The sequence below is a fragment of the Lissotriton helveticus genome, chromosome 10 (genome assembly GCF_964261635.1).
Source record: "Lissotriton helveticus chromosome 10, aLisHel1.1, whole genome shotgun sequence".
NCBI classification, from domain to species: Eukaryota; Metazoa; Chordata; class Amphibia; order Caudata; family Salamandridae; genus Lissotriton; species Lissotriton helveticus.
This window is the reverse complement of record NC_136071.1, coordinates 967972623-967997721: the sequence shown is the minus strand read 5'-3', so window position 1 is coordinate 967997721 and position 25099 is coordinate 967972623. Positions and strand designations below refer to the sequence as shown.

Sequence of the window (25099 nt, the reverse complement as noted above, 5' to 3'; positions counted from 1 at the left end):
CAATGATCAATAGAACACTATCAAATATACTTATACACCTCGACATTACACACCAGCACACATCCTATTCACTTATAAAGTCATCCTATTCACTTATGCAAACAATGGATCATACTTATATTTACTTAGCTATACACTTATAAACACCACTTTATCTATTCATATAGATAGTAAATTATACTTAGTGTATTATAAAATCACTATTACAAGTATACAGTTATCCATACAGTCACGCATACAATCACTGAGTCTTTTGTATACTTATTTATAAACAACAACTTACATATACATTGCCTTTTATTTTTCTACTTTGTTGGACATGTACCATTAAGAGAGATATTTGCTCATCACCACACCCATAAAGATATTCACTCACCCAAACAACTGTTATAACATGTAGTCTTAACGTTATATACCTACTAAATCAACTATTCACACATCTTTGGGCAGTCACACACCTCCCACCGAACCACATACACATTCACTCTCCCATACAAATACTCAGTTAACTAATCAATAACTAATATAGACTTTCAAATAGCTAGTAACCAACTGGAGAAGTAGTTTTTACAACAACTGACAAAGTGATACAGATGTTCACACAGTTTAGTCACTATCCAATATATTTAGAGAGACACTTTAAATTAGTCAAGTAAACAGTCAATCACACTGCTACTAAATCCTCCATCCAGATATTTATATTTATATATACACTCATTCTTCCATGTAAATTGCTATATATATAATACATATTTAAATAACGAAGCAAACCACATTCACTGGATGATGTCATCAGTGATGTCATTTGAGATGTCATCAGTGATGTCACTGACCATGTCATGAATGATGTAATATGTGACATCATCAGCAGTAGATTGCGGGTGCGCGAGATATAGTTAGTACAACTAACTATATCGGAGGAATTTCAATGGCTTTGTACAAGTGAAATGTCCAGCAACCTATAACACCTCTAAAACCTAGTTTTTTCAGTGAATTTCTAAGGTTTTTTAAATGCTAATTCCTAACTATATCAGGCCTGAAACCTATGTTTTTTTTCAGGGAATATATATATATATATATATATACACACATACCATATATAAACCGTCTAGGTACATATAGGTAAGGTATTATACCTGTAATGTAGGAGCTGGTTAAGAAAAACAAAATCCCTTTTTTGCCTTTTGTTGCATTTACAAAAAGATTCAAGGATCAGCTTCAAACCCACTTTGTTCAGGATTAAAATTACTTCTGTGATGTTTCTCCCACTGTTGCAATGCTTTAATCAACTCAATTGATGTCATAGACAAAAAACTTTGCAGTGATTCTTATTTCCTGTTAAGATATGCCTATTTACCCTTCATCAACAAAGCAGTTTTTAATGTATTGTGAGGGGCTGAGATGCACTTGTGTAGTGCTTGAGGGGCGGCAGCAACACTTCTTGGCACATCGCGTCCCACCACCTGGCAGCAAACACCTATGGGGACCTGACTCTGTGGGACCCCCCGCCGCCGAGCTCGTGACATTGCTCGGCCGCGGAGTGGGGCAAACTACAGCTCCCAGACTGCCTTGGGAGGGCAGCACCGCACCGCCCACTTCCCCTGCAGCGCGCCTGGAGGCGCTTAAATACACACAGCTTCCACTGAGGAGCGGGGGCTGAGACGCACTTGTGTAGTGCTTGAGGGGCAGCAGCAACACTTCTTGGCACATCGCGACCCACCACCTGGCAGCAAACACCTCTGGGGACTTGACGCTGTGGGAGCCCCCGCCGCCGAGCTCGTGACATCGCTCGGCCGCGGAGTGGGGAAAACTACAGCTCCAAGCCTGCCTTGGGAGGGCAGCACCGCACCGCCCACTTCCCCTGCAGCGCGCCTGGAGGCGCTGAAATACACACATTTTCCTCCGCGTCGCGGACACGCGCGGACGGCGCCAGGCGAAGCCCGGGCAAAGGGCGGGCCGTCTGTGGCCGTCAGGGGACGACAAGGGACGGGACGGGCCACCCCTCTGAGAAGTATCATCCATTATGGGTTAAACGTAAACTACAAACTTCTACTAATGGAGGAGGTGTTAAAGCAAAAGTCCCACGAAAATCTACCACTTCAGCTAACATTTTGTCCTACCTTACTTCCGCCGTGGGCAAGCTAAATAAAGAAATTGCTATTACAGAACGGGAGCTGGGTCTGGAAAATTCCTCTAGAGAGACACCGGGGTCTCCTCTGAGTGTTAGACAGACTATTCCATTGGAGCCCAAGATCCTTATTAACCCCAGTAAAAGCATCCTTCCCCTTCCCAGCACTTTGTGCCCTGAGGTTGAAATTCCTGCAAATATTCCAACAGAGCAAGATCATTCAGGGGAGGTTACAAAAGCAGTTAAGAAACGTGGCATGAGACAGTATAAAAGGTACAAAACACCTATTCCCCATTATCAGAAAAAAGGTTATTCTGCCTCTAGACATTTCGAAACCTCTATGAGAGACATGGTGGAGAGTATACTCACAGAAAAACTGGAAACGACGCTGACCCAGATATCAAGTGACATTATAGAGACCTTAAAGGAACTTAATAATAACTTAGTTTGCTTTAATAAAATTGAGACCACAGAAGCTGTTGTTGAGGTTGTAACAAAGGACCAGGGGAGGAGATTGAAATGGAACAAAATCACCCCTGAGGACTTTTTTAATACAATCAGATCTAAGGTCGGAAAAGAACTTAACACCTGTAGTGACCCACTTAGTTTTGGTGGGGATGTTATATCCTCATACGAAGTAATCTGTCAACAGGTCCCAAGGGATCTCACAGTGAAGGTACAACATAAAAAAAAAACGGTGCACGGATGGTTTGACCATAATTGCACAAAACCCATAGTGAGCTTCTGAGAGCACTTAATAAGAATCCTAGAGATAAGCATGAAGTAGCTCTCCTAAGGAAGAAATATAACACCATCCTCCAAACACGTAAAAACGAAATTAAGGAAGAGGCGTGGGACTCATTATATGAGAAAGCCACTTTGAAGAACAGTTCCAAATTTTGGTTAATCATTAACTCCCCTTTGTTTAACGGTGAAGAAAATGCCCCGTTAGAAGTCAACATCACAGAAAGGGAATGGCGAAACCATTTTGAGAACATATATGGAAGTAACCTAGAGCTTGATATTTACGTGCCACATAATGGAGAGTCAATGGTGTCTTCCCTGAGTTTTACTATAAAAGAAGTGCAGAAAGCAATAGCAGATACGGCCGGACACAAAGCTCCGGGCCCGGATGGGGTACCATCTGACATGTATAAGGCCAATTCGGATTTTTGGTCAGTAATTCTCACAAATGTTTTTAACATAGCAGCCTGCTCTACCCCTGTCACCTTCCCCACCTCTTGATGCCGCTCCATTATAATCCCAGTTTTCAAAAAGGGCCAAAGGGGGGATCCAAGATGCTACCGGCCAATTTCTTTGATTGATTCCTCAATTAAAATATTGGGGAAAGTAATTTTAGCCAGGATAACAGCCTGGGCCTCAGAAAATGCCATCTTAAGTAATGCCCAATATGGCTTTAGAGCCAGGAGAGGCACCGAAGATCAGTGCCTAAATATACATCTTATAATTAATAAATATACGGTTGCGTCTAAGGGTTCAATCTTTCTGGCATTTATGGACTTATCCACAGCTTTTGACCTAGTTAATAGTTCAAAGCTGTGGATGATGTTTTTGGAGCTAAGTCTTGATCAGGCCCTGGTGAATTTTTGGGCTGAAGTGCATAGAGACCTGTCTGCATCTATCAGGATGTCGCAAGAGGGAAGATGCACGGCTGGGTTTAAATCCGGTAGGGGGGGCGCCAGGGGTGTATCTTGGCTCCAATGCTATTCACATTATACATAAACTCCCTGGAAGATGTTTTGATAACTACAACAACTGATATTCCACGTATGGGAGGAACGTCCATCCCTGTACTCCTATACGCGGATGATACAGTGCTATTGGCTAGGACACCTAATGCCTTACAACGTCTTCTTAACTACTTTGGGGAATTTATGAAAAAATTGGACCTAGTTATTAATACTGAGAAGTCGCATGTTATGTCACTAGGGAATAGGAGAAAGTGCTTTAAAACTGTCTCATGCAATGACTCAGTAATATCTAAAGTAAAAGTCTTCACGTACCTAGGGGTCGTGTTTGACGATGTAGGTTCATGGGCCCCCCAAGTTCTGAATAAAGTAGCTGCCATAAGAAGATCTTCGGATGCTATTTTAGGATTTGCTAAGAGACTGGGTGGTAAACCAGCTGAGGCAATATTGTCTATTTATAAAGCTAAAACTATGGCCATTGCAAGGTAAGGGGCAGCAATATGGGGATATAAAGATACAACTCTCATTCAGAGAGAAGAAAATAAATTCCTGCGAGCCATATTAGGGCTCCCCCAATCAACTGCCCCATATGCAGTACACTTGGAGCTTGGGATGGGATATATCACAGACCTATTAAACATGGCCCCCATCCTACTATGGATCAGATCCTGGCTGAATCCCAATCTCACACTGAACCATAAGATCATCAGGGACTGTATGCTACTTGATAAAGTGTCGGAAATACAATGGCTGTCCTTCATTAAATCTACATCTAACTATCTGGGTCGTCCAGAGATTTATACCAACCCAGAAGGTCTAACTAAAGCTGACATCAACTGGGTAAAAACAAACTTCTTAAGATCTAGAGAACTGGACCGTGAAACCACAGAAATAAGTAAACCAACTGTAAGGGTCCATTGTATGCTGATACTGTCTATGTCCATTCAACCATATTTGTCAATTGTCATTAAACCCTTCCACCGATGGTTGCTTACTAAATTTAGTTTTAATCAGTCGCACTTGCTATTGGGATTTTTTAGAGAGTGGTGCAAACCAGAGGATGCCGCTCCTTGCAAATGTGACGCTCATTCATATCAGGACACGATGCACTTTGTGTTTTTCTGCCCATTTTATATGGGAGGCAGGAAAAAGTTTATTACCCCATTATTAAAACATAGGGGGTTCCTGCAGGTAAAACCTGCATTACTCTATCTCCAATTAATGGAATCCTCCGCTGTCATGTTTGGGGTAGCAAACTTCTTGGTAGCATCCATCGGCAACAAGAAACACAGATCACTGGGGTAAACATCCTCGGAATATGTAATATCTCAAATTGAAATTAATTTTACCAACTAATTGAGAACACACATGACGTTAAATCTGTAGCTTTTAAACATGTATTGAATCACTGACTATCTTGTATAATTTGTAAGCTATAATGAATAATAATTAATTCGACACCACTGTGTTTTGTGTACATGAAATGCATATTTTTGTAAATTAATCTTCATATATTTTTGTACTTCTGATTTTATCTTGTGATTGAATATCATACGTTTATGATTTTAAAATAATCGAATAAAGTGGATTTTGAGTACTGACTACTAATGTATTGTGAGGGGTCCTTTTACAGGTTGTCCATATATGTATTGCTTTTCGCATTTCTTGGAAAGCATGTGTATGGTCAAAGGGACTTGGATGTGATTAACAAGGGTCATAATATTACATTTGCCTATCTTCCTTTAGAGATAGACATAGTTCTATACACTTTTAAATAAAAGGAAACTGGTTCCAGTTCCCTTTCCCCTCAGAAATCATGGGCCAGATATACAAAGCATTTTTCTGAGAAATTCAATTTCCAAGAATCAAGCTATTTTGGACCGGGAAAAAAAGCTTTTTCAAAGGTACAAAATTTGAAATATGATTACAAAATGTGTTAGTGGGATGTATTTTGCATCTGAGATTCAGTATTTGGAAGAGGCATGTTAAGGGAATTCCTTCCAAATACTGAATGTATTATTGTTTTGCCACCAAATTTCGGTCGCAAAACAGTAATACTTTACCACCAGTTAAAAACTGGTGGTCACCCTTTTGGTGGGATCCTTTCCCCTTTGAAAATGTAAATAAAAATATTTCTTACAAGTTCAAGGTTTCATCTTTTTCCTTTTTTAAAGCATTCCTTTTCCCTTTAACGAAAACAGTATGAATTAAAAAAAGATATACTTTATTAAAAGCAGTCAAAGACTTGGTGGTCAGCTGGCCATCCCTGTCATGGCTATAATTCCTAATGGGTCGCAAACTGAAACCTAACTCATTAATATTCATGAGTTAGGTCGACTGTCAACCCAAAAGGAATCTCTAAATTAGTTTTATGCATTAGGAAAACCAGTTTCCTAATAGCCACATTTTTCTACTCTATTCTATATCACAAATGGCCAAGCCGCTTCATGGAGGTAGCCCATTTTAAAATTGAGACTTTTAAACACCATACCACTAGTGCTTTGAAGCCAGTTTATGAACGTATCATATCTGCTTTTTAAACTTCCTAATCCAAGTTCACCATTTTCAATTCAAGGTTCGAAAAATCTAGTCAGTGGATTTCCAGTGATTGTTTTTTCGAGCTGTAGATTTCTCATAATTTAGACATTGATAACTTCCTGAATGGTATTTTGTTATTCCTCTTCCTTTTAGATATCTTTTCATAGGCTATCATGCAATTTAATGCAAAGTCACTTACTGTGGCTATAGAAGGCGCACATTTATTTGGTTCAGTTGCAGATGTGGGCATAGAACATCATTTGTTTCTGATGGAAAGTTGCTTATTTTCCACCCAAAGATGTAAGTTGCCAATGTCCAGGGCCACTGCACTTCCTGGTAGGGTTGGCGATATATTGTGCTCCACCAGCATAATTGCTGTAATTTTGGCCACTGGGCATCACCAAATTCCGACAACTGCTATGTGCATAGTCTCGCATACGGCTTGAAAATGGTAAGTTGGCGAGCGAGATTTGGCACCCACTTGCGAGATTTTAGGTCACTATAGGGGCACCTGGTGAGATATCTTCAACGCAGGTGGTTGCAGGAGAGTGAGACAATTTATAGTCAGAGTGCTACTGCTCGAGTAGAAAATCTACTCAAGTAGTAGCAAAATCAACAATAGAAAATGCGCACTCTGGCGCGCCGCTTGGTACCATTTGCTCTTATTTTTTTAACACGGAATGAAATCCTGACACTAGAGCTGACCCAGCCAGGATATGTTCTACCTTCAGGGAATATTTTTCCTGCAATCCATCAGTAAAAGCTTGATTAAGAGGGCCCCCTTTCGTGACTTGAAAATTTATGAAATCGTGTTTTATTGGTATGCTATCGAGTGATAATTAAAAACATCCATCTAATCTTCCACATTCCCCTAACCCATCTGGCTTCTTTTAATCTTTCAACAGATTAGATGGGTGAGAGAACTCCAATGTATTTTCTGAACTTGGATCTGAATAGATAAAAATACCCCCTCTCTGCACAGATTTATATGGTGGTATTGCAGGGTCTTTCAGTTATAAATTTGATGTCGCATTTGACAAGCGATCTTTCTCAGTGTTTACTGGGAATGTGAATATTTGGTTAAACACATCAGCTTCTTGAACAATATATCACTTCTTATATTCTGTATTAGAACCAAATCTTGCTGCCTGGGGTGCTATCCTCAGCCTTGTTTTCAAGGATTTATCTCTATATATTTCCCCTCGCCATTGAAATGGGGATACGTTTTCTAATGGGATCTGATTATACACTTGTTAAGAGAATACATATCTCCAACCACCCCCTTTGTAATTAAGTAAAAGTACAATCAAGATAGTTTCAAAACAAACCATTCACTAACCCATCTTAAGCCCAGGCTCTACTACATCGACTCTTCAGTATTATAGATATATATTTTGTAGTCACATCGGTTTCCATGGCCAAGGTAGCTGTAGCCTCACGAAGGCTTTGAATACTCTGCTAATATTACCATATCAAAAAGTAGCGACACATAATGTGCTTTATAATTGCAGGCTGTGGTGCCTCTGCCCATCAATAATTTCTGTAACTCCAGGAATTGTATACATCATGATTGCTAGAACAAATGTTTTCATGTTCTGTGGAGAAATAATTCATAATTATATTGTACATATTGTAATTTATATACGTCAACAAATTAGTTGAATATATAATTAAAAGAGGCTATTCATAACTGCCCAGGTTTCAACATAATATTGGGACAAACCTTGGATGGAACCCACTCGAGGGTCAAGAATTCACCTTGCTAACCACTGTGCTGTAACAAATGAAAGGGAGAAAATTATGATTATGCTACATGTACACCCTAGCAATCTGAACCAAGTATGTGCCATTGCTATCAAATACAAATATTGTGTGCATTCTAGTGTTTGAGTCTTGAAGAAAATTCTAAAGTGTGGATGGGAGTATCTCATGTAAACATGCTAATTTTATGCTTCATTATTAGATTGTAATTGACTTCCTTAAAACAGGGAGACATACATCTGGTTCACTCGTCTTTTCATCTTGTTCTGTTTTTGTGTTTACATACTGTGTCTATTACCTTTTAGGATAACTTTGAAGGGGACATTGAATTTAGAAATACCAAATTTGCATATCCAACTAGATTAAAGGATCAGGTTCTACAAGGGCTTAACCTGCGGGTTCGGAAAGGCCAAACTCTAGCCCTCGTTGGAAGCAGTGGCTGTGGAAAGAGTACCACAATTCAACTCTTGGAGAGGTTTTATGACCCCATAGAAGGGCATGTGGTAAGTTATAATAACATATTTCAAATGTTATCATACAATAAAGGTAAAATATTACTATGCCTGTAGTTCAATGTCCTCAAATCCATTTGATACTGTCTTGCCTGCTGACCAGCAAGTAATATGTTAAATAGAGCTGGATTGATTGATTGATTGATGTTAAGGATAGATGGTGATGACCTAGTGTAACCAATCATTTTCCATCTCTTAAAGTAACCACCAGTTAAACGTCTTGTGCATTTCCTTGAAATTATTGAGATCATGACAGTACTTTCACAAACATTCCTGGCTAAAATGGGTCAAAATCTATGCCATTTCATGCATCAGCAATACAGAATCAACTGTCTTACCCACCAGGTAATGGGGTTCATCCAGTAGGGGGTTACTTGGCAGATCATACACCAACATCCTAGACTCATATGTTAGGGTTTGCATTGTAGGAGAATGTAGGATTTGTTCTGTTTACTGTCCTGCTGCTTATTATAACGTTCAGCTCCTTCTGTCTATTGATCATTGCAGAATATATATATTATACAAGAATCAATTTGGGTCAATAAATATTGAAAACGTCCTTTTGTGTATTTTTCTATTTTTCTCTGAGCCAACGAGAGCGCGAGTGTATGAGCGAAAGGTTCTAGATCCGTCACCACGATCCCTAAGGGTCCGGGTTGTCATGCCCAAGGTTGTCAGAACTGTTCGCACCTTGTCTAGGGGGAGAGTATTATGGCACTGTGAGGTAGCTGGTCCAAGGAACAACATATCCTGCAGAGATGCACGCAATCAGTCTTGCACCATCCCAAAGTCTATGTCATCCACAAACATCTAGATCCTACTGATGAGGGGAAACTACATGACATGGTACCGCCAAAGTTGGTTGGATTCTTATTTTGTATGGATCAACTGAGTAGTTCAGTTGTGCCTTCTCAGAGACCCCTATTCACTTTTTAACCGGAAACGTCTGTGTTTCTAGGGAATATCCTCATCAGCTGAGTAGGAATACCTATTGTATTGGCTGTTGGTTTTTCAAGCTTGAAAGGATCAAGTTCCAACTGTGTTAGCCGAACTCTGTCATTCATTTCTTACATAACATGGCACAAAATATCTCTGAAAACTGCAGATATGCAGTTACTCAGAAACTACTACAAAATGGTCTCACACTAGATGGTGGGGTCATTACCTTTGTGGTAGAGGCACATGATTCATATAGAACAGAGGTATTCAACTCCTAAATTACCTTCCCAGCTGCAGATGATGCAACACTGGTATTTCACGAATAGACTGAGGATAACATACAAGCTGAGTACATTCCATATGAGTCAATAGAAGTTCCTCTTACTTACAAAGAACATGTTGATTGGTTTGAAGGCACACAACCCCACACAATAGAAATTCTGAGACTAGTTCCATTCAGCACTGAGGAGGGTGACATGGCCAGTCCTAGCCGAATAAATATTCCATCCCGGTATCTATATTTGGATCGCAACCCAGCTGTGAGGATTATGTAATAATCCAGCCACAATATACAGATGTCTCACAATTTTTGTGATACGAACATTAATTCTCAATCATGCGCAGGCCATTTAAACTGCACCACCACAAGTGGTCACACCAGGCATTAGCCCACAAACACTGAATTGGGAAAATTCCGACCAAAAGGGAGAAGTTCCATTTTAGATTACACAGAAGATGAATCATAATGTAGCAGTGTTTTCCCATATAGGCCCGCAGATAAAAGCACAGAATATTGACAATTTGCTTCCCGATGGGAATGGCTCCTCCGATAAAGGACTGGGCTGCTGGGGGTATCTTTGCTGCAGTATATACTAGAACACATGGTACCCCTTCACTGGTGGTTCTATTTGTAGTATTGAAATAGGTCGAAAACGAGCATGGGCCAGCACCTGCTCTAGACTTAGGAATGAAAGTGATCTGCAACTTTGCCGCAGTATCAGCTGTAATGTTAAGCAACATTAAAGGGGAAGCAGCAGTGTTACCTAAATGCCAAAGCCTAAGGGATTTGACTCCTTCATAGCAGGAGAGTGATTTACCTAAAATAAAGAGACCTGTGCTACGCTAGGTAGATATAACTTTGAAGCCTTAACTGGTAAACCACATTTAAAGAGTAATTCTGAAAAGGACAACTCTAACAAAGCACCTGACTCTTCACCAAAGAAAAAGTGGTACAATAAAAAAAATAAGGTTAACATAAAATCATGGGGTGGGTCTCCTACACAGGAAACCACTGAGAAACATCATAACTTATGGAACCGTGATAATCTGAAACCACCTGACAGGTGTCAGGATACTGATACGTGTTCCTCTAGTTCCTTCCAGGATTCATCTGATAAACATTCCGAGAAAGGAGGATGGTCAGAGCGCAGATGAGAAGAACACGTGAAACAAAAAAAGCACTCACAACGCTGGTCTGACTGCAATATTAAGCAAAAAGACAAGTCTAAACATTGAAACCTCAATTCAAAAAGAAGACGGTTGTCAGGAAACACGATACCGGTAAACGCTGTCTGACGACAATCAGCTTCTAAACTACAATTGCAGACAGGCAGTGCGGGAGGCATCTAACACGTGACTTTTACACACAAGAGACCCGGATATAGGAGCAGTACGGAGAAGAAGAAGCCGCAGATTATCCTGGTAATTTTGCTGCAGGTTGCAGTCCGGTTGAGAAAGATTATGGTGGGGTAAGAGTGCTTCGGGCACATTTTGGATCCTTGCTTCTCTGCCCGCAGTATTTTTTGTCCTCTTCCCGGCATTTCAAGCTTGGTTCCTCCGTTGGCTGAAATAGCCGCGTCCTGAGAAGACAGAAGGTGGAACCTGACAGGTAGCCAGACCTATAATATTCTTCTGGCCCAAAAAAATTGGCCACTTGATTTTGTAATGGATTCACCAAAAAGAAAAATGGTAATTTTACCAGCCCTTTCCGACCTCTTTCAAAATCAAATATACATTCATAAGCCAAGGACTGGGTTCTAGAGCTAGCTCCTGAATTATACCTAGGGGTGGGCAAATAATTCCGATCTGCCAGCGGATTTCGCTGAGTTTTGCCCACTCCACGCTCTGTGCGGAGTTAAATAATACTCAGTGAAGTGACGCAGAGCTGAGTTTTTTCTCTTGAGTGTCTCGCCAACTTGCGAGAAAAAAGGTGCTAGACCTCCTCCTGGTGAAATTTCTCATAACAGGCAGTGGCGGCAAGTCACGACCGCTCATGATGAGAAGTCTTGCACTCGCGTTGAGGAAGCTGCTGCTCTAGTAAAATGTCTACTCAAGCAGCAGAAAACAGCAGCGGCCTCTGACGTGACTTGTAGTGCTGTTCACATAGATTTTAGAGCACAAGACAAACTCCTGGCAAAAAAAATCAGTGCGACCAACGTCACTTAAAAGACTCTGCTTCTGGCGGAACTCTACAGAGTGCGGTGGAGTTTTTCTGCCACTTTGCGGAGTTCTGCGGAGTGAAACTCCGCAAACTCCACCCAGGCTTACTGGAGATGTGATCCCTCCACTGGTAAACTCCAACTAAAGAGTGAAACGCGCAACACAGCATAGCAACTGATAAACACTGTGAAATGAAAAAAAACATGATGTTGGTTATGACTACAAAGATGTGTTCATGAAAGCGATACCAGTAAGAAAAAAAGTATGAGAACAGTATAACAGAGAAGCAAATCCAAACATATATGTAGATCCAATAATTGTAAGTTTCGGAAACATCCTGAAAAACTGCATTTTGCTCAAATGGTATGTGGCAACAACATTTTTAACCATACAGGTGCCTTTCAGAATGGCGGCATGATATAGAAAGGTAAAAAAGAAATATAAAACAGTGAAAAAGTAGAAATGGGTCTCCATAGGAGTCCTCCAAAAACTGTAAAAATGTACTTAATCATGAGAAAACCTGTCTGCCAAACTCTGAATAAATCCCTAAATCCTGTATGAGTTGACAAAATCTCGCTAATTAAGAAAACGTCTTGAACCAACATTTACAACTACTGACAAATTGAAATCTAAATTTATTTGCAGCTAATAAAAGCTATTGGGTAGTTGAAGCTGCCAATGAGGAACCAGGAAAGGACTTGTATTTGCAGTAGACCTATCAAATGAAAGGGACTATTAACACATCTCCAGTGCTATTTCAGCAGAAAATTGATCAAATAATCCACTCCCTAGAAGAATGGAAAAATAGGATCGCAATAAACTGGCTATTTCTGGAGGTGCCTCTAGAACCAGACAGAGTATCTTCATAAGTTCATAAAGTGTTCAAAGATGTCAAATCGGTGGATAGAAATCTATGCCGGGTCTAATATTGTCTTCAAGAGTGGTTTTGCTGTTACTGTTTCATGTTGAGGAAGAATTGAAATCAGCAAATAATCTAGGCAAATATGGCTTCAGTAATGACTCATGGTGCCAAAAATTATTATCAATATGAATTGAAAATCTACCACAGTACTTCAAATTAATACAAGTATAACTGAAAAAGGCCAAAATGCACACAAATGAAGAAAATCTAATTTTATAAATAAGGTCGTTTGGACTTGTCCAAGCTGATCTGTACTGTCTCTGTGCATCTACATAATTATTAACCACTTTAATTCTATCTCAGTTTGATCTCGTTACTGATTTAGACTGATTGCTTATTGATGGTTTATTCTACTTAGCTGTTATCTTCACTAGACTTCATTAGAAAATGTTTTATATTTTCTTGTTAAATAGCTAATGTATTAGTAATTATTTGATGTTTAAAGGTCTGTTATGCTTGTATGTAATACCCTATTGCATTTTATGCATTTGTATTGTAATAAATATTTTAAACCATTTAGTAAAGTTGATATGGAATGAATCAGATTGACATATTTCTGCCTCATTGTATTAAACCGTTTCAATATGTTCTAAAATATGCTATGCTATTCCTAAAGCTGGGCAAAATGTCTTAAGAACACAATGTTTTTTCTATTCAGTTTGCAGATAGAATTGATGCAAAATCCTTGAACTTGCAGTGGTTCAGGTCACAATTGGGTATTGTGTCTCAAGAGCCTGTTCTGTTTGACTGCAGCATTGCTGAAAATATCCAGTATGGAGACAACAGCAGAACAGTGAGTCAGGAGGAGATTGAAGAGGCAGCCAAAGCTGCAAACATTCACAGTTTCATTGAAACCCTTCCAGAGGTGAATATAACGTACTACTTAATAATGCAAAGTTACTGCAATGTTGCAAAAAATGCTAATTTGTTTATAACAGTGTATATAAATATTAAAAAGACCAACTAGTCTCTCTATGTGGTGTACTGGTTAAACCCCGAGAGCAGGGAAATCCACCTGCCTATATAAAAATATCAAACTAGAGTCCGAAACCAACACACCAAAGTTATGTTATAAACACCCAGACTGACACAGTTGGCCCATAGTGTGGTCCATGCTAATTGGTTGATATGGACCCACCTGGGAGTGAGAAGGCCGTTGTCTGTCCCTGTGATCTCGGGACTGTCTGCTGTGCTGGGCTCTGTCGCTCTGTCATCGCCGCCGCCTCTCGCCGCACCCGCTCCGCGGGTGCCGCTTCGCGGCTTGGGAAAGGTGTGTAAGCGCTGTGCTCTGGGAGGCGCTGAGAAGAACATCACGTCGGCGCTCTGCAGGGACTCAGAAGTCCAGGAGTCCCTGCTTTCCCCAGGTGCGCAAGCGGACGCGCCCACAAACAGACACGCCCCCCGCCTGGCCAGAGAGAAAAGGGCGCGTGTTGCATTACTCGCTGGGACCCACCTGGGAGTGAGAAGGCTGTTGTCTGTCCCTGTGATCTCGGGACTGTCTGCTGTGCTGGGCTCTGTCATCGCCGCCGCCTCTCGCCGCACCCGCTCCGCGGGTGCCGCTTCGCGGCTTGGGAAAGGTGTGTAAGCGCTGTGCTCTGGGAGGCGCTGAGAAGAACATCACGTCGGCGCTCTGCAGGGACTCAGAAGTCCAGGAGTCCCTGCTTTCCCCAGGTGCGCAAGCGGACGCGCCCACAAACAGACACGCCCCCCGCCTGCAACGTGCCTACTTTACGGCCTGCTTATCGCTCAGCGGGACGCGAGCGGGACGCCGAGCGAAGCCCGGGCAAAGGGCGGGCCGTCTGTGGCCGTCAGGGGCTGCCAGAGGCTGGGCTGGGCCACGTCCCTTTCCCCTGCAACAGCAGTGTCTACACACGGCCGTTGAGGCCCTTGGTGCTCTCTACATCCATGTCTACCCGCTCAGGAAGACTCCTCAGGAGTGAAGGCGATAGAGGAGTTATTGCAGGAAGCCCTGTGATAGGTTCTATGGATCGTTTTATTACCAGGGTGGCGGCTGTAATAGAAAAGGAGATCGCTGTATCAGAGCGGCGCCTATCCGAGATCTACCTTCCTTCAAGACGCTCATCATTGGGGGCTGCTGTACAAGCCCTTACTCTGGACTGTGAGCAGGCTCAACCTGCCCCTATTGTAGGAGCCCAAGGTGATTCTACAGACCCTTCTAACCTGCTTGAAATAGGGCAAAATATAGACAGGGTGGAACTTGCGGCCACACTTCTTCCTAGTGGTATTGAGGAGGAGGTTGGCCTTAGTATTCCACCTCCACCTGTATCACCTAAACCCCTAAATGATGCAATTAGTCAGTCTTTACTGCCATTTTCGCCCACCCCCATTGTTATAATAACAGACGAGGTCTCAGAAGGGGTGCCCTCAAGTAGCCGGACTCCTGAAACTAGACAGGATAAGAGAATCAAAGGTAAAAAGATAAGACACCGTAAAAAGGGTAAACTGGTGAGTCAGGCGCCACACTACCAAAAACCAAAAAACCACCTGGGTTTTGACGTGGAACATGTAAGGGGCACGACTATGGGGAATAAAGATGAGGCAGAAGGGGTTGTAGTGGCTACCCCGAAGGGGCCACTTCCTAATGATACCACAGTTAATGCCTCTAACCTCCCCGACCCTGTAACTATTGATATTATACTAGAGAGGGTAAATAGTCCCTTGATGCCCCTCCTTACACAGGTCAAGAGCCTGGGGTCTAGAATAGACAAATTAGAGCAAGCTACCCTCGACGGGTTTTACTCACTCAAATCCACATTTAAACAACTAGTCAGAGTGAGTGAAAGCCCAGACATGGGTCTGACGGAGTGTGAGCCCCCAGCAGTTTCTTTACCATCACAGAGAGTCCCTAAGCCCCCTAAAAAATTAAATAAGGTTGACATTAACAGATCACAAACCCCAGTTCCCAAAACTTTTCCCCCTCCTAAAGTAGGGCCGAATCTTAAGGGGCCACCAGCGCATTCAGAGGTTGCCACACCTAAGCCCAAACCACTGCCACAAAAGCAGCCCCAGATAACCAGTGGCAAATCAAAAAATATACAAATATTAGGCTCATGTGACAAAGCTCAGGGACTAGTAACAGGGAAAATCTCCAGTTCCGCCTCCCAACCTATACCTCTAACTACCTCTGTACTGGCTCCTAGGAAACCAGTACGCCGTACTCCTCCAATAAACCTCCCGTCAGACTGTCAACCCTTTGTTACAGTTCTGGTAAATGTCCCCCCATTAAAGGAAGGCCAGTTGGAAAATCACGAATCACTCAAGAATAAGTGCATCCACTGGCTAAAGTCAAACAAGCCAATCCCGCCGGGTGTGGATGGGATTATCCTAAGTGTCCGTAGAGTAGGCTGGGTAGGGCAGGAAAAGAAAACCCAGGAGGGGGACTGTATAATAATAAACTTTCAGGACCCCAGAGTAGTCCCTTCCATCTGCACCCCAATAATAAATATGGGGGCCCCAGGGGTTAAAGTAGTAGATTTGTCCTACTTCTACCCCAGGCAAATTCCTAGCCTAATTGGAGAAAGCCTAAGCTCCCCCGAGACACCTGGGGCTGGGGCACCTGGGGGTAGAGGGATGAACCCAGTGTGGGTGTCAGGGTCCAATTGACTACAGGAGGATGACCCTTGGCTTTGCAAAAATGCAGCCGAGGACAAAGTATCTGTGATAGTTCCAGACCCAATGGTAGTATTATCCTCCCTAATTTACTCCTCTCCAACCGGAGAGACTGGAGATACTAGTGGGACGAAGTCCACAGACAAGGGTATTCCTGCGTCGTGCGACGTTCCAGCTGTGACGGGCCCAGTATTTAAGGTTTTCAGCTGGAACGTCGCAGGGATCACAAGGAAGTTGGCCTTGCCCGACTTCACTGCATGGGTGGACGAACACTCTCTGTGTATCTTCCAAGAGACATGGAGCTTAGTGCCGGTACACAGGGTGGGATTCTCTACCTACTCTGTCCCTGCACTGACCTCGGAAACTGGAAGAGGGCGACCTTCGGGTGGCCTGCTCATTTGGGTAGCAGCCTCCCTAGACTGCAGAGTAGAGGAACTTCATACAGGTCATCCGGACATCCAAAACATTATTCTAACAGATCAGCGGGGAAGACTGGCTTTAAATATATACAATGTTTATGCCAGAGGGACCAAGGGTGGAAGAAAGTCACCTGTAATATCCCTTCTTGAGACCCTCCTAAATAAAACCCCTCATAGGTTGCGAACACTGGTCGTGGGCGACATGAACTGTACGTTCGAGCCTTTAGGCTCGGATGTTGCCCTTGAACAAGATGAGGAGGACATTAGGTTGGGGATCCCTGTATTGGAACTCCCATCTATCAGAAGGTGGTCTGAAGTTGCGCTACAGTTATACTCCCTGAGCCTGGAATTAAACCTAAGGGCAGCTAATGGGAGGACAACCTCGGATAGGGGGGTGCCCACACGTACAATAGACCAGGACACACCTCCAGGATAGACTACATATTAGTAGACGTGTACCTTTGGAAGCATGTGATGGACATGCTAGTAGTTCCAACAACTGAAAGTGATCACAACCCACTTTCCTTAAGCATGAAACAGTGGTGGCGACCTGCAACAGAAGGTCATGATAACCCGGTAGTAATGCCCCCTGATGAGTCCGAAGTCTCGCCATGCGGCAGACGAATAAAATGGGCTAAACTGGTCCTATCGGAGGCAAGGGTCGGAGAAATTCTTTCCCTCTTAAATCACGCAGTGGTAACCTTGGGGTCACCCCTTGATGGGGTGGGTAGGGCAAGTGGACTCTTTGTCTCCCTAGTAGAGACCCTGTCTAATGTGTTTACCATCCACTCTAGTAAGTTGAGTAACAAGAGAAGTAAAAAACTTGAAGACGGCTGGTATACTCATTCATGTAGGGTCCACAAGGCAAGGCTCGTTGAGGCAGTAAAGTGTAATTCCCACAGTGATATACAGGTAGCAAGGAAGGCCTACAATAGATCCCTCAAAAGCGCTAAGAGGGAGTGGGAAGATACATTCTGGGAAGATCTGCTCCAAGCTAGCAAATGTAGGGACTCAAGAGTCTTTTGGAATCTTATAGGATCTCGGAATAGGCCCGAGGCAGCTATGAGACCCTGTAACATCCCGCCACAAAGTTGGGTAAAACATTTTGGAACTTTGTACCTCCCGGCACAAGGGGAATTGAATGTTAGGGCGCACTTCCCACTAGCAATTGAACCGCACGCCTATGATCTCTTCACCCCTCTACAGATTGAAAAAGTGATAGGGTGGGTAGCTCCCCGCAAGGCAGCTGGCCCAGATGGCCTTCCGGGGGACCTTATGAGGGCATATCCAGTTGAGTGGGGTAGGGTCATTGCAGCTCTCCTAAACGACATCATGAGGGGAGGGCCAGTGCCAGAATCATGGAAAGGGGCGGTGGTGGTACCGATTTATAAAAAAGGGTGTAGAGAAACCCTGGGGAACTACCGCCCCATAAGCCTGATAGACTCCACTCAAAAGATAGCAGGCAAAGCCATACTTGGGAGGATTCTTCACTGGGTGGAGGAGAACAACATACTATCGGATTTTCAGGCAGGTTTCCGGGCAGGAATGGGGACAATATAGCAGGTGTTTAGGCTGGCACTCCTGGGATGGAAGGTGGTGGAGCCCCCCCCGCACGCGCGCGCGCACACATACGTTTTGTTTTCTCTGCTCCGTCCTCCACTTAACCAGCCCCCGCCTTCCCGTCAAAGAGCCTTTATAGGAAAGGCAGTATTTCAAATTAGCAGAAAGAACAGGGCGGCAGCAGTAGCAAAGTGCAGCCTGCAGCGAAGGAAAGATGAAGTCCCCAGTGCTGGAAGTGCTGTATTTTCTAATCGAGAAAGTGCTGCTGATTTCCAACTTCAAATTCTTCAGTGTGTCCGAAGATGAAGTGGCCCCTGAATGGCACTATGGCATTTCTCTATACAAAAGGGGGGACCTGCTGGAGGTGCCCCGCACCCTCTTCGTCCACTTTGGCATCTACCTGGGAGAGGACCGGGTGGCCCACCTGATGCCGGATATCCTGCCCCTGCTGTCCGAAGACCCGTCCCTGCTGCAGAAGGTGGTGACCAACAAGCGGCTGGTGTTGGGGGTCCTGGCCAAGGCGGCCAGCGTGCGGGTGGACTCGGTGCACGACTTCGCCTACGGGAGCCACATCCTGGTTAACCACCTGGACCGGAGCTTCCCACGGGGGGCGCTGCCCGCGGATGAGGCGCGGCGAGCCGAGCAGCTGGTGGGGGCCGTGGAGTACAGCCTGTTGTGGAACAACTGCGAGCACTTTGTGACCCGCTGCAGGTACGGCAGCCCGGCCAGCCTCCAGACCGACAAGGTAACGTTTACATGGAATACTAGTACTACTAATGCCTACAGCGAGTGTGGCGGGCACAGTGAAAGACCACCGCCGATGTGGTTACTTGTAAAACTTACATACCTCGGCGCAAAATCACGGAGCAGTCAGATCACTGAATGTGAAACAGACATACCTGCCAACTCCCACCGGTCCTAACACACTGGTGAAGAGCCGAAATCACACGGTGGCAAGGGAAACGCGCTGAGAACCACTGTAAATATTGGTTTTCCAGTTAGTTTCCCGAGGCTTTGAACAGCCGATATCAATTGAGGGGTGCAAAAACACCCCAAGACATCGGCACCAGTCTCACTCAACAACCATTTTTTTAGAGGGGTGCTTAGGGGCAGGGTGGGGTTCAAAAGTGCCTTTAGGTAATTCTCGACCCAATAACCGTCCCCCCCACCCCCCCCCCCCCCCTCCCTCCCCATCTCTCACGTGAGTGTTGTTTGGGTTGGCAGGTTGCAAATGTCACAAAAAGATGTTAATATTTCACTTCTGTTCTTGGATTTTCGTCACAATAAAATACACTGAACATAATTTCACAAAAGTTCTTTAGAAAAGTTTAAGCTATTTCCATTATAAATTACAATAACTTTTATTTAAGTATTAGTTATTTAAAAAAATTAAACGCCATTGTTAATTGTAATATCAATACATCGAAGTCATGTAAATACAAAACATATTGCATTACAAATGCTATAGGTATCACATTTGTGAAAGTTATAACTATTGGCATTGTAAATGACAAAGCTATTAATTTAGCTATTTAAAAAAAAACCATAAATAAAAACTTTGCCATTTACAATACCAATAGCTCAAACTTTCCTAATGTGAGACCTATTGCATTGCAAATGCTTGTTTATCTTTGTGCTGTAGTCAAGTATTCCTGGACAGTATCATAGACATGCAGAGAGCTCCAAATTGGATTCCATTTGCTTGACATTCCATTGGAAAGTAGAAAGTTTCCACTTTCTAAAGGCACCCTGCCATATCATCATGTGCCCGGCAGAAGTAATATAATGCCTGTCCCTTTACTTCTGTGGCACAGCAACTTAGTGACCCTGACTGCATACATGATGATAATATGCATGCATCCATATTTTGCCAATAGAGGCCACAGGCATTGCAGTGGAAGCTTTTTCTTTGCCACGTCACTGTATATTGCTCTTTAGGGAATCTGTTCCAAGTGGAATAGGTTTCCTTGTCCCGGGTGCAAGGAAATGGAGGTCACATTTTTGATGGATACTTCTACTGGCATATTTCTCACATTTTGAATATTCTAGGCATCAGACTGTACCCGGAAACTTCTCAGTAGCTCTCTGTGCCGTTAGCGAGTGCTGGCTCCGCTCTGGCTCAAGAAGCAGCATCTATTGATGTCACTGCCATAAATCACCCCCAATTGCCCTCTTATGCAGTTCCTATTTTGCTGCAAATCTAAAGCTCATCGCTCTAATATTCTTTGACATTTGTCAACATTGTTCTAAATTCTACACAAAGATTTCATGTGCAGTTCATAACATCACAACCAAATAGTCAGGTTTTAAATTTTACGGGAACTGTGATGGGCAAATGTCCATCGCAGATCCACATTACATATGCCTGTGGTGCTTGGAGTCAAACCTTGGCCTGCAGCTGCTGCCGCAGTATGCATCCCAAAGACTTTGAGGAGCAGGAAGTTAAGATGTCCATGGCCCAGGCTTGTGATGAAGGTAGAACTAAAAGGCAGTCCATACCGAGATCAAGTACATCAGAGTCATGCCCTCAAAGTTGTCTAAGTGAAAACATAAGAGAAAGAGATTCCACAACTCTGAGTAAAACCACTTCTCAAAAGATACATCATTGAAATGTCCCCTCTGAACCAGAATTTGTATAGATGCCCATGAAGAATCAGCACCAGTGCTTGTTTTGGACGCAGCACCAACTCCAGAACTGCTATTAACTGTGGCACCGCGAACCGATAGACCCTCTTCCACAACGTGATGTTTGCTGTGTTTCAATGAGGCATAGTCCCTTCTGGAGCAGCTTCCAGATACAATGGTGTATGGCTTTGTGGCTATCCTAAGACCATTTTCAGCAGCCCCTTTTGCACCGCTCCAGCCATAACCACAGATCTCACTGGCTTAAACCTATATTACATGTCAGTGCCATGCCTAATGCCACCTTCTCTTAACATACTTTTGGACTTTTCACCTTCTGAACAGCAGAACAGCAGTCAACACTGATTTGTCTGGTGCCACACTCAGCACAACCTGCTCCAAACTTGACACCATTTATACTATACACACATTCTCTCTAGATCATGGCCCACCATGTAGTGCATAACTTGCAGGACCACCTTCAGCCTACTGTCTCAAGCTGCAACAAAGCAGGTAATTCAATTAGAGTGGGACATGGCAGATACAGTCACTCTAGCCATGGAAACATACATTTTTCTTTGTTCCCACACACTTTTTAGGCATTTCCTAGGATGTCCTGTCCACCTGTATGACCCTCCATTTGGATGGTTTATGCCTTTTCGGAGCACAGGCCATCTCTGTCATCAAGAAGTTCTAGGAGAAACCTTTTGGCCTCCAAGCAAAAGAAAGAGACTATCAGAAATTCAATAACATGTGTAGCTTCTCTATGGGATTTCCCTTTCAATAGAAAACCAAAGCACACATCTTAACAGCACCAGCAGGCCAATCCCTGTATAAGCAGTAACATGGCCATGGTAAAGAAAGAGGACATCTACTACCTCTTGCCCTCCTCTCTTCCTCATGCTCCTCTGCAGGTACTGCAGGGAAACAGCCCTATTTACTCCAGTTGGAAAACAGGGTGTCAGTTGGAGGATGGGTATTCTCCTATTATCCAGTATTTGGGTGTCTTTCATAGATTCACATGCCTGAATCATTCCCCGTCGTCGAGACGGGAGCCTCCGGTATATAAAAAAGTAATGTCCTATAGACATACATAGAAAAGAATAGGCCTAAGGATCTCACCTTAGTGACCTATCCACGTCCTTTTGCAGGAAGGACCAAACAGAGCAGGCCCAAGGGTCCCACCTTGGTGGCCTATCTGAGTCCTTTTGTAAAAAAGGACCAAATAAAGAAAACCAACCAATCAGCTACTACCTCCTTCTAGAACCTTCCCGCCAGGAGCCCAAGTCTCTCAGATTTTCTACCGCACGTTGTGCTAGGGAGTCTCCACCTGAGTTCTCCTCGGGAAACTTCTTCTTTCTTCAAAAAGTGACTTTATTCAACTTAGATTATTATGTCTGATAGCCGGAAAAAAGATCATTTTTTCAGGGCCTGTTCCTCCTGCAGCAAGAAAAGACTTCATGTAGAGGATAAACATGAAACTTGTTTATATTGTCTCTACCCTCACCATCAAGCCAAGGACTGCAAGATATGTAGGACCTTCTCGAACAAGACCCTCAAGGACCGAGAAGGACGCCTACTACTCTGGCTCAACAGACTCAAGACCAAGACAGATGACTTGGTGTCGGAAGGTGAGAATGTCTCTGGAACTTCACATTTTTCCTTGAAGAGGCCAAGGGTTACTTCCCCTAGCCCCTCAGACACCCCTCCTATGAAGACTTCCAAAAAGTCCTCAGAGGGCAAGACCTCAGTGTCTGGCAAGGAACTTCCTGTCACCAGGAAGCAGCCGCTGGCCCCGACGACGACGACAGCGTCGATGGTTTATTCAGCGCAAAAAACTGTCTCGACGACGACTGCATCGTCGGCTACCTCCTCGACGACGAGGACGACGCCTTCATCGTCGGCGATTAGACCTACGCTGTCGACCATCCCGGTCACTCCATCGACGATGACGATATTACCGTCGACGACGAGACCGTCGTCGAAGACATCAACGACGACGCCGTCGACGAAAACCACACCGTCGACGAAGCCTACCTCGTCGACGAGGAGCATTCCGTCGACGACAGGAAAACCGTCGACGACGGGTAAACCGTCGACGGTGGAGAAATTACCGTCGGCGAAGGTGCCTAACACGGTACCGTCGACTCAAGCATCGACGACCACAGGGCCATGGAAAGAGTCTGCACTTTTATCACATGCCATGGATGCCTTTCCACCTCAAGTAAGCCATGTCACAGTCAAAATCACAAAAAGGCCAAATACGCCAGTCCTGACGTCGCCCAGTAAGGTGCAACAGCTACCTCCAGCCTGTCTATTGCAAGGTCAGGAGTCGGATGAGGATTCATATACACAAGCAACTAGTCCATCAGACTTGGTGCTTAAGTGTCAAACCACAGACAAGGAGCCGGAGGAGGAGGACCACGTAGAGCAATCGGTCCACACCCAAATCCAGACACAGGTTACTCCAATGGTGTGTCTCCCTGCATCCATCGTCTCGGATCTCCAGTTCCTAATAAAGGATTATAAAGAAAGGTTTCCGGAGAAACCCACTACACCTGCACTTCCAGCTGCACAGGTGCCAGCTCCTTTGTCTCGCCATAAACCATCTCCACTGGTGCTTGAGAAAGTACAGGTGCCAATACAAGACGTTCTCTCATCTGAAGAAGAGGAGAGAGAACAGGAAGAGGGTGAAGTCCATGACGACGAGTCAGACCCGGATGCAGACCAGGACTATGTGGCACATTCTCCGGCCTCTCCAGAACCACAGTCTTCGGAATCACCACCCGCAGACATCGGTGGATTCCACAATCTCATATAGCGGGCTGCCAAGAGATTCCATATGTCTATGGAAACACAGGAGACTGAATGCTTCCTTTACAATTTCAAGGAGCCCACTAAGAAGTCAACAAGATCAATCCCAATCATTGACTTTATCTGGAAGCAAGGCAAACAACTCATGCAAACACCAGCTTCTATACAAGTGGTAGTGCCCAGACTAGATAAAAAATACAAGGCAACATCATCGGCGCCAGCATGCCTCACAGGTCACCCCAAGGCAGATTCTGTAGTGACTCAAGCGGCACAGAAAAACTCGCGAAATCCAGCATCGCCTCTGTCGACGCCACCTGACAAGGAAGGCAGGAAACTGGATGCGGTTGGCAAACGCTTCACTACCACGTCGGCCATGACGGTGAAAGTGGCGAATTCAATTGCACTTCTGGGCCGTTACAATCGCCAACTCTGGGCAGACATTGCACCCTATCTTTCTAATCTGCCAGAAGATCTCAAAGAGGAGGCTTATTCGCTCCTCTTAGAAGGCCAAACATCTGCTTCTGAACTCATCGACTGCGCGATTGACGCCGCCATGACTGGTTTCCGGCAACTGGCAGGTGCTGCAGTACTAAGACGACAGGGTTGGCTCAAGGCCACCTCCTTCCGCCAGGAAGTGCAAACAAGAATCCTTGATATGCCTTATGATGGCCAGCACCTCTTTGGTGAACAAATTGACGCGGCCCTCACCACTATTAAAAAGGACACGGACACTGCCAAGGCTCTTGGTACTCTGCAATTCCGGACCCAGTCCTTTCGTGGCAACAGAGGAAGAGGACAACCTTCATATAGAGGTTCCTGCCAAAATAGGTCTTCCTATTCGTACTCACAAAGCAAACCGCAATTCCAACAGCGGCAAAACCAACAGGGGCGCCAGACTTCCTACGGCAAGTCGAACTACAGAGGAAAAAACCAAAAACGCCCTGCTGGCAACCGCCAATGACTCGTTTCAATGGCTAGCCCATCCACCATTGCATTCTTTACAAATTGGAGGAAAACTCACATACTTCCTAAAAAATTGGCAAACCATAACAACGGATCGGTGGGTACTCCAACTCATTCAATTTGGACATTCCCTAGAATTTGTC

General features: G+C 44.0%; 1 protein-coding gene and 1 pseudogene across 2 annotated transcripts in view; both read left to right on the top strand.

Annotated features, from left to right (window-relative positions):
- LOC144784686 (ATP-dependent translocase ABCB1-like) overlaps positions 1-25099 on the top strand; it is a 1804387-nt gene that overhangs the window by 1553314 nt on the left and 225974 nt on the right. For both annotated transcript variants that reach the window (XM_078663637.1, XM_078663636.1), the window contains 2 exons: positions 8442-8639; positions 13607-13813. In XM_078663637.1, the coding sequence (XP_078519763.1) occupies positions 8442-8639; positions 13607-13813 (405 nt within the window). The remainder of the gene's footprint in view (positions 1-8441; positions 8640-13606; positions 13814-25099) is intronic.
- On the top strand, positions 18772-19479 carry LOC144785276 (lecithin retinol acyltransferase pseudogene; annotated as a pseudogene).